A 10,763-nucleotide genomic window follows, 5' to 3' on the forward strand; every position below is an offset into this window, starting at 1 on the left:
CTTTAGCTTAAAGGAGGAGGAAGAGGTGCCCGTCTGAAAAGATATGAGGAGACGCTTCCAAGTGGAAAGAACACTTCAGGCAAACGGCTTCATGTGCTGTAGGATTTGTAGATCAGAGTAGCTGGAGCAACTGTGCAGAGAAAGCAAGAGACTGGGTTGGATGGGGCGGGAAATGCTATTGCATGCATCATGTTGTGGGGTATTGCAAAGACTAAAGGAAAACATTAGGAAAATTCAATTCCAAATGCAGAAACTGTTTTTGGATCTTAGATTTTAAAAGTGTTTTTAGACTAAGTTTAAACTGTAAATTTATTTTTCTAAATTTAATCAGTGCTCTATGTCCTTACATTAGGTTTCAGTTGTAAACATAATTTCTTTAGAGCCTTTTTTGAATTCTTTCTGTAGCCTCAAACTTAGAAAAAGAAATTAAATGACATGATATTTATTAGTACTGAATCAAATGGATGGATGGTATCATGGCTTAAAGGAAGAACCGTGTTACTGATTTGCCAGAAGTTACAGTTTCTTTCCTTCTTCTATGAACATGCTGATTTATAGGCTACCAAAAAAGTAAGAATTTCATGCATTTTTTTTTTGCAGCTTTTGGCCGGGGCTGGGTTTGAACCTGCCACCTCTAGCATATGGGGCCGATGCCCTACTCCTTTGAGCCACAGGCGCTGCCTGAATTTCATGCATTTTTATTACATAATTCATAGCACTAAAATTTTCTACTGAAAGTTTATCAGAAGGATAGGCTGGAATGTTTACTGTATCTCCTTAAATCATAGGATAAACATACTAATAATAAGATATTTTATTTTAAATTCTATCAAAAGGCTAAAACAAGATTTGCTTTTTCTTCCATACCAGGCATGTCCATTTGTCATCAATATCTATGCAGAAAAATGCAAGCCAAGAATTAAACCTGTTCATTTGGAGCCCTGCAGTGGGCAACTTGAGAAGGCCATTTGTAAATCGGTTCTTAACAAAGGTGATGCCAAATTAATGGATGGCTATGAAAATATAATTGTACATACTTATAATTGTGAAACCTGGATAACTTCAGTTATTGAAAACAAGGTATTAATTATGAGCGGATTTTCCTTATTTTGTTATGAAGTTTACTAACATGTTACATCTCCTTTCTTACTCTGTATTTTATTTAGTTCATTACTAAAAGTCTTCATATATACATAGTTATTTTTATAATAGACAGCAAGTTTTAAAGAAATATTATAAACAAAAAATTTTCACTTAGTTTTGTTGTTGTTGTTTGTTTGTTTTGAGACAGAATCTCACTATGCCACCCTAAGTAGAGTGTCATGGTGTTATAGCTCACAGCAACCTCCAACTCTTGGGCTTAAGCGATTCTCTTGCCTCAGCCTCCCAAGTAGCTGGGACTACAGGTGCCTGCAACACCCAGCTATTTTTTTTTTTTTTTTTTTTGGTTGCAGCTGCCATTGTTAGTTAGCTGGCGCTCAGGCCGGGTTCAAAATTGCCAGCCTCAGTATATGTGGCTGGCGCCCTACTCACTGAGCTAGGGCACTGAGCCTTTCACTCATTTTTTTATACTAACCATGCAATCAAAGACCCTATTGATTATCATCATGTTATTTAAGCAAATGCATTCTGCTACTTAGAATGTACTTTTATCAAGCTAATTATTTCTAGCTTTAGCCGTCTTTCCTGTTCCTCTTGTTATTACAGATCAAGAGAACACATTCATAAATTCTTAACATCAGAAGCAGCCAGTTCTTTAGAAATTATAAATTTTCACAACACCTTGTACCTGATGGCTGGGTGTTTAGTATTCTTGCCTTATTTCTCTTAGTTCCTAGGCAAGACTTATATTATTTTTATGCCTGCCATAATTTTCTTAAAATATTGAATGTTTGGCTGAGTTTTTAGTCAGTCTGAGAATATATTATATAACTAACTCTTTTATTTAAAATAGGAGTCACCAGAAAGCATAAAACTTGGTTTCTGCTTTCAGGGAGTTTATGGGCTAGTTGAAAAGACAAAATTGACACTCTTAAAAGAAATAAGAGAAAAATTAAATGTTAAACAATGTAGTACTGTATGTATGTGCAATAGGTATTTTATTCTGTTGGTTTCTCTTGTAGTTACTGTGAATATGGAACATAGAAGTTGGAGGAGGATTTGTGACTGGGGCAGGGATGGTGGTGTGGGACCGAGCACTGAAGGGTTACAAGGATTTCAGTGAACAAGCAGACAGCCTATAGAAACAGGAGAGACGGCACGAGGAGAGACATGGCAGAGGTCAATGTGGGGTTAGAGGAAGGCATGAGAACACCTGCCTTGCAGAAGCAGGAGTATAGGAAGGTGAGTAGCAGGCAGAGTGCATCTCGATGATACACGCCTGTTACTTTGGAGTAAGATGGAGGCGTTTAGATTTGATTAAATAAGCTTGGGGCCCCAATTAGTAAGTAGATTGCAACCTTCAAATCCAGCCTGTTTTCCTTTCTGCCTTGGATGTTTTATTAGGGTTAAAACGGTGCACAAGAGTCATCAGCTTACCCCAGCTCCTCTGCTCTGCTATTACTTATCATTTCTCAACCCTCCCCCCCATCTCCCTTTTTTTCCCTCAAGGAAAATTAAACTTTCTTCACCAAAAAGTGGTACTAATACTAATATTTTATAGCTTATCATATGCCTGACATTTGCATTGTGAACGTATTTACTTCTCAGGAGTTCTGTGTTATCCTCATTCTCCACCGAGGAAAGTGAAGTTGCAAAAGGTCACACAGCTGGGCGGCGCCTGTGGCTCAAGGAGTAGGGCGCCGGTCCCATATGCCAGAGGTGGCGGGTTCAAACCCAGCCCTGGCCAAAACAAACAAACAACAACAAAAAAAAAATCTGCAGTTTAAAAAAAAAAAAGGTCACACAGCTAAGCAGTAGAAGAGTTGAGGAATGGATTCAGGTCGTCTAACACTCTGCTGCCCCTTTGTAGTCCTTGGGGAGCAATTGTAGTTTCTTTAGCAGGAGAGTTTTGACTCCTGCATTTTTCCCATTTATCAGCTCTTCCCATTTATCTGCATTCGCTAGCTTCCTGTCATCTTAGGAGGCCATTAACCATTCTCTCAATTGCCACTTCTTCCATAAAGTCTTCCTTGAGACCCCAGTCCAGTGACTGTCCTCCGTCCGTGTTTATGCTGCTCCCCACGCATGGCTCTATGACAGGACACAGCAGAGTGTTTTACACTTGTCATTTTGCTCTCTCCCCTATACTGGGAGCTAGAGCTCGGGAATTGTGTCTTTTATCTCACTCCTTCTAGACCCTAGAATAGTAATAAATGCATGTTTATTGAATGAATGAATGAGTGAGGAACATAATTCAGGGGATGTTTTAGGGATATTAGTTGTAAGGTAGTATTAGAATGACTGTAGGGTAGAAAACTAGAGATATGGCTCGGCACCTGTAGCTCAAGTGGCTAGGGCGCCAGCCACATACACCAGAGCTGGCAGGTTCAAATCCAGCCTGGGCCCACCAAACAACAATGATGACAACTACAACCAAAAAAAAAAAATAGCCAGGCATTGTGGCAGGTGCCTGTAGTCCAAGCTACTTGGGAGTCCGAGGCAAGAGAATCGCTAAGCCCAAGAGTTGGAGGTTGCTGCGAGCTGTGACACCATGACACTCTACCCAGGGTGACAGCTTGAGACTGTCTCAAAAAAGAAAGAAAGAAAAAGAAAACTAGAGATAGAATAAAAGAAGTAGAGACTATTGCCATAGCAATCGAGGATGAGATAATGTGGCCCTACTATCCATAATGGCCTGGGAATGAAGACTGAAGGGTAAATTTAAGTCACATGTAGAAGAAAAAGTTTATAGAATTAGTGACAGATAGGAAAGAGAAGGCATGAGAAAAAGCCACAAATACAAAGTTGGAAAAAGGAGCCAGTTTATGTGAATTTGTAGTGGGTGTGTATAATGTTAAAACAGAATTTCAGAGTTTGTTTTGAGATTCATATTTCTATATAATTATTAAAGAAAGGACTAGCAACTTATGAAATCTTTTTTTTTTATAGTCAGATGATAAAGTGATTATTCACGTCAACAATGAGTTAAGTAAAAACTGTGTGAACAACAGAGGACTCAACGTATTTGCAGTAGAAGTGGCACCAAAATCTACAATGGTAATGTATTATTTTCTAACTAAAGCCTTTTGTTTTATCTCTTTGAAAGGAAATTTTTGTTAGTGAGTGCTATGGATAAGCATGTAATTATGAATGAAGTGGAAATTATTTTAAGTGTGATGTTTATATCAGTCTCATTCTATGATTCTAATCCAGTTCTGTCGCTTACTTGGTTGAGTAACTATGGGAGCTCTAGACTTGGTGAGGAAAGGTGTTTACTCCGCTTTCTGCCACTCCTCTTTACACGCTCACCCACCGGCTAACAGTCAGACCAGACCGTGCTGTTAGCCCACAGGTCGTGGTTTGCCAGTGCCTGTAAGGACAATGCCATAGAGTTTTATCTGCTGCACAGGGGTATTTTTTATATGAGGCCTCAAAAGGTCCTATTGAAAAATTATCTAAAAATAACAATTTATAAACAGAAAGTAAAAGCTTTCTATTTTTCTGTGCAGGTTTGTCAACATGTAATGCCTCTGAATGAACAACAAGAATGGACACATTATTGTGTGTATTCCCTTATTTCTTAAATAATCCTACCTGGAACTATCAAACTAAGAATTATTTCAGATTTAGTCTGTTATTCCTTAATCAACTAATACTACTGAATTTAACTGATATACCTACATAATAACCTATTTAATTTATATGCATTTACACTTTATGTCCATGTTATATACTTTATTATTAAAATATAAATAATGTTTTTAATGTGTGGCCTTCTTGTTTTACTGGGACATCTGAATACTTTTTTTTTTTTTTTTTTTTTGTAGAGACAGAGTCTCACTCTATGGCCCTTGGTGGAGTGCCGTGGCGTCACACGGCTCACAGCAACCTCCAACTCCTGGGCTTAGCGATTCTAAGCGATTCTCTTGCCTCAGCCTCCCAAGTAGCTGAGACTACAGGTGCCCGCCACAACACCCAGCTATTTTTTTTATTGCAGTTTAGCCGGGGCTGGGTTTGAACCCACCACCCTTGGTATATGGGGCCGGCGCCCTACCGACTGAGCCACAGGCGCCGCCCCTGAATACTTTTTTTATAGATAGTAAGTCAAAATAAAATTACAGGTGAGATTTTAAAAAGTAAACTACAAGGAATTCTATAAAACCTTTTTTTTTTTTTGGTAGAGACAGGGTCTCACTGTACCGCCCTTGGGTAGAGTGCCGTGGCGTCACACGGCTCACAGCAACCTCTAACTCTTGGGCTTACACGATTCCCTTGCCTCAGCCTCCCCAGCAGCTGGGACTACAGGCGCCCGCCACAGCGCCCAGCTGTTTTTTTGTTGCAGTTTGGCCAGGCCTGGGTTTGAACCTGCCACCCTTGGCATATGGGGCCAGCGCCCTACTCACTGAGCCACAGGCGCCACCCTGTAAAACCTTTTATACGTTAGATTTATCACACTCATTGTTTTAAAATCTAAAACGAATATAGGCTCAGCGCCCATAGGTTAGGGCACCAACTACATACACTGGGGCTGGTGGGTTTGAACCTGGCCCGGGCCTGCTAAACAACAATGACAACTACAACAAAAAAATATCCAGGCATTGTGGCCAGCTACTTGGGAGACTGAGGCAAGAGAATCAACAAAAAAAAAAAAAAGAGAGAGAATCGCCAAAGCCCAAGAGTTTGAGGTTACTGTGAGCTGTGACACTATGGCATTCTACCCAGGGTGACATACTGAGACTCTGTCTCAAAAAAAAAATAAAAAAACAAATCTGAACTGCACTGGGATATTAGAATCAATCTATGAATAAATAAATCTTTAAAAAAAATGAAAAAGAAAATGTAAATATTAAAATAGCCAACTGGCTTTCTAGTCAAAAAAAAAAAACAAAAAAACAAAAATTAAAGCAGATCTTGGAAACACTTATTTTTATATTAAGAAGCCAAAATCTGGTTCAGTGCCTGTGGCTCAAGTGGCTAAGGTGCCAGCCACGTACACCTGAGCTGGCGGGTTTGAATCCAGCCTGGGCCCACCAAACAATAATGACAGCTGCAAGCAAAAAAATAGCCGGGCGTTGTGGAGGGCACCTCTAGTCCCAGCTACTTGGGAGGCTGAGGCAAGAGAATCGCTTAAGCCCAGGAGTTGGAGGTTGCTGTGAGCTGTGATGCCATGGCACTGTACCCAGGGCAACAGCTTGAAGCTAAAATCTCATGACAATATTAGTAATATATTGTTCTAATAGTAATTTTTATGAATTTAATTGTGGATTGCTTTTAATCGAATGCATTTTGAATAATAGTAATTAAATCTATATAGAATTTAATGAAGCATAACAGGACATGAACAATTGTATGCGTCAGTTAAGAACTATATGACAACATCAGTAACAGAAGACTTGGCCAGCAAATGTCAGCTTTTGAAATATGAATGCCATTATGGTGATATATTTTTTTGTACCCAGTATGTGTACCACGTGGTTTAAATGTCATTTGGATTGTTGGCCCTTAATTTAGATACCTGTAAAATGGGTCGTCATTACCAGCAGTTTGAATTCTTCAGATGATACCTCTTTACAAGTAGTAAAGTGTGTGGCCGGGCACAGTGGCTCATGCCTGTAATCTTAGCACTCTGGGAGGCGAGGTCACTGCATCCCTTCAGCTCAAGAGTTCGAGATCAGCCTGAGCAAGAGCGAGACCCCGTCTCTACTAAAAATAGAAAAACTATCCGGGTGTAGTGGTGGGCGCCTATGGTCTCAGCTATAGGTAAGAAGATCACTTAGGCCCAAGAGTATGAGGTTGCTATGGCCATGGCGTCCTATCCAGGGCAACAGAGGGAGACTTTGCCTCAAAATAAATAAATAAATAAATAAAGTAATAAAATGTGAAAGCATTTTAGTAATTGCCAAAATACTAAATAGAATGTGACCATACATTCTATTCTATTTTACAAAGTATTGAATTATGAGACATTAATGATCTGGCTATGATACTGAAAGCATATAATAAAGTTATATATGCCCCCAAATTGTAAAGGGACTTTTATAATAGGATGATAGGTGACATAAAGTGGCATCATTGGAATCTGGGAACTCAAGAAAAAGAATAAGAATTATTCTGGGTGGTGCCTGTGGCTCAAAGGGGTAGGGCGCCGGCCCCATATGCCAGAGGTGGTGGGTTCAAACCCAGCCCCGGCCAAAAACCGCAAAAAAAAAAAAGAATTATTCTTCAAGAAAAAGAATAATGAGCACTTAAAAAACTTCCCTTTCCACCACTGATGTCACTTCAGAAACCCAAAACTGTCTTAATGGCCTCATTTTCAATTAATCAGTAGAAAATACAAAGATACTTTGTTTCAAGAAAAACTTTTCCAAGTGAATATAAACCCAAGGGAATCAGCTATGTAATGAATATACAGGCCCCTCCTTGTAAAATTTATAATGAATATTTTGTGAATAAAGTTATGTTTAGCTACAATTTCCCATTTTCCACATGTAGGGTGACTGAATAGGGGCAACTTTGGGATGCCTATAAACGAGGCTACATTTTTGGATTTTTAGATTAATTTTTGTAGATTACTTGAATATTGTAGTACTGGAATATCCAGAAAAACTTAATTCAAGTCCTGAAATATTTGATAGATTGATAGTAATTCTTTAACCAATCAAATATACTTGATTAACATACAAGAATGTCTTCTTTAAATTTGAGAGGCGATTCCTTTTGCCAGAGTTTTGCACAGATTAACTGTGCTATTTTCTAAGGTAATTTTACATGTGGTTTAATTTGAAAAGCACGAGGCCCCACTGACTGGAAGGACGGCAGGTGCACAGTCTCTCCCGTGCTCTGATCCCACCTGTTTTTTCTGGTCCTCACTGAAACTCCCCATGGTTGAGTGTCATCTACATTCCCTTGATAATAGCTTTCCTTCCTTGTTATTTACTCATGTTTTAGCCTCTTTATCTTTTTAAGAAACCGCTCGCTTCCCATCTTATCTTTCTTCTTCTCTCCTCTTCACGGTGAAAGAACTTTAAAGAATTGCCCACATTGGCTACATCTACTTTCTTGACTCCCGTTCATTTTTTCCAGTTAATTCAGCCCATCATTGTTTGCTCCCAGGACATCAGTAACTTCCTTGTCCAGAGGATATTTTAAAGTCTTTTCTTCTTAAAGACACTGTATTCTTCAGATTTTCTTTTTACTTCTGACCATTTCTTTTCAGTCTTCCTTCCACCCATACCTCTGTAGTTTCTCCCAATTTCCACACTCCCTCCCTCCTCAGACCCTTTGTAGCCTTCCCTTCTTGCCTATAGAGTAATTCTTTCCTCCCTCTTCACTCTCCTTCTGTGATGTCTCAGTGAATACATCACTTTTCCCAAGAATCCTTTCCCAATCACTTCCCTTGCCAGGACTCTCTGACGGCCTCACACTCTTGTGGTAGTGCCCGTCACGTTGCATGGGGATTGCTGCTCGTTCACCTGCACCTCTGGCTAGGTTGAACGCACAGCAGGTACAACCCCAGACTGTGCCCCAGAAACTATGATGGGAGAGATATGCAGTGAATATTGGTGGAGTGGTTGAATGAAATAGGTGGAAAATAAAAATAAATTTACAAAGAATATGAGGTTTTCCTAATTCTTAAGGGTATTTATAAATTAAAACTAGAACCGTAACTATTAAAAGTCTTATTACTATTCAATTCCATTTACCAGATTAACAGATTAAGAAACAACTGAAACAAAAATTTGATTCTTTCACTGTCTATCTAACATGGAATTTCTTTCTTTCTTTTCTTTTCTTTTCTTTTTTTTTTTTTTTGGAGACAAGAGTCTCAGTTTGTCACCCTGGGTAGAGTACTATGGCATCATAGCTCACAGCAAACTCAAACTCAAATTCTTTTTTTTTTTTTTTTTTTGGTTTTTGGCCGGGGCTGGGTTTGAACCTGCCACCTCCAGCATATGGGACTGGCGCCCTACTCCTTGAGCCACAGGTGCCGCCCATCAAACTCAAATTCTTGGACTCAAAGTGATCCTCTTGCCTCAGCCCCCTGAGTAGCTGGGACTACAGGTGCCCCCACAATACCCAGCTAGTTTTTAGAGATGAGGTCTCATTCTTGCTCAGGCTGGTCTCCAACTCCTGAGCTCAAGCAACCTACCTGCTTCGACCTAGAGTGCTGGGATTCCTGGCGTGAGCCACTGCACCTGGCTAACAAGGAGTTTTAATTAGAGAATAGATTAGTATAATTTCTTCCAATTTTAAATTGTTACAATTTAAATGTTGAGTATCACATGCTGTCATAAGCAATTTTTAAATTACTTATTTTGTTGATTTTCTATTAAATATTGGAGTAGATCTGTTTTTTTGAAACAGTAGACTTCTTTGAGAACTATTTTGGTATAGGTTTAATAGGAAGCAGAAACTCCATATACCACACTAATCAATTTTGGATGTAACATAGGAAAATGGAAATGTTATTTCTGATTTGGGCCACCAGATGGTGAACATATTTTATTCATAAGAGAGATAGATGGGGGGTGCGGGGGAACATTTCTCCACACTGTAAGTCCTTTATGACTTCTGAGACTGTTTTTGGCAAAACGTATTGGACACTTCTATAGGTGAAAACCCTATATGTCTCTGTGCCCACCTGCCATTCACACAACACACTATGGTTATATGTGTACTCAGGCATATACAACTATTCTTATTAGAATATAAAAATTATTTCTAACTTAGGAAGTGTACACTTAAGTTTTCTGCTCTTGACAAAGTACTGACTTTCACTTCATGAATTTACAAGTGAAAGGACATTCAGAGGTAGCCCTGCTAGCTTTACATAGTATTACAAAGCTTATCCTCACTATTCAGCCTTGCTTAATTTATGGGGAAAAAGTAACTATGTAATGATTTGAGATAAAATGAAGCAAATTGTGATAATAACTTAGACGACGTAAACCATCTCATGTGATGAGATAATTTATGGGACTAGGAATAGCTGTTGAAAGTCAGGGATAAAGGATTTTGGTTGGTTTGAAGTACCTGTACTTGTTAATGAGAGCTACTACTAAGGAAATGAAGAATAAGTATCCTCGATTCTTTTTTTTTTTTTTTAATTATTTGGGATTCATTGAGGATACAAAGAATTAGGTTACACTGATTACATTTGTTTGATAAAGTCCCTCTTATAATTGTGTCCTACCCCCAAGAGGTGTGCCATACACCGTGACCCCCATCCCTCTCTCACCTCCCCTCTCTCCACTCCCTCATTCCCCAACTCATTAACTGCCTTCATAAAAGAATTGAGTACATTGGATTCTTGCTTCTCCACTCTTGTGATGCTTTACTAAGAAGAATGTGTTTCACCTCCATCCAGGTTAATACAAAAGATGTAAAGTCTTGATGTTTTATAATGGCTGAATAGTATTCGATGGTATACATATACCACAGCTTATTAATCCATTCCTGGGTTGTGGGCATTTAGGCTGCTTCCACATTTTGGTGACTGTAAATTGAGCTGTGATAAACAGTTTAGTGCAAATGTCCTTATGATAAAATGGTTTTTTTTTTCTTCTGGGTAGATGCCCAGTTAGTGGGATTGCAGAATCAAATGGGAGGTCTAATTTGAGTTCTTTGAGGATTCTCCATACTTCCTTCCAAAAAGGTTGTAT

General features: G+C 39.0%; 1 protein-coding gene across 4 annotated transcripts in view; it reads left to right on the forward strand.

Moving 5' to 3' along the window:
* EFCAB7 (EF-hand calcium binding domain 7) overlaps positions 1 to 4,863 on the forward strand; it is a 47,434-nt gene extending 42,571 nt beyond the window's left edge. For all 4 annotated transcript variants that reach the window (XM_053576420.1, XM_053576421.1, XM_053576419.1 and 1 more), the window contains 3 exons: positions 871 to 1,080; positions 4,051 to 4,158; positions 4,611 to 4,863. In XM_053576420.1, the coding sequence (XP_053432395.1) occupies positions 871 to 1,080; positions 4,051 to 4,158; positions 4,611 to 4,685 (393 nt within the window). In that variant the 3' untranslated portion in view covers positions 4,686 to 4,863. The remainder of the gene's footprint in view (positions 1 to 870; positions 1,081 to 4,050; positions 4,159 to 4,610) is intronic.
* The last annotated feature ends 5,900 nt before the right edge of the window (positions 4,864 to 10,763 follow it).

This window comes from Nycticebus coucang, chromosome 22 (genome assembly GCF_027406575.1).
Source record: "Nycticebus coucang isolate mNycCou1 chromosome 22, mNycCou1.pri, whole genome shotgun sequence".
Lineage (NCBI taxonomy): Eukaryota > Metazoa > Chordata > Mammalia > Primates > Lorisidae > Nycticebus > Nycticebus coucang.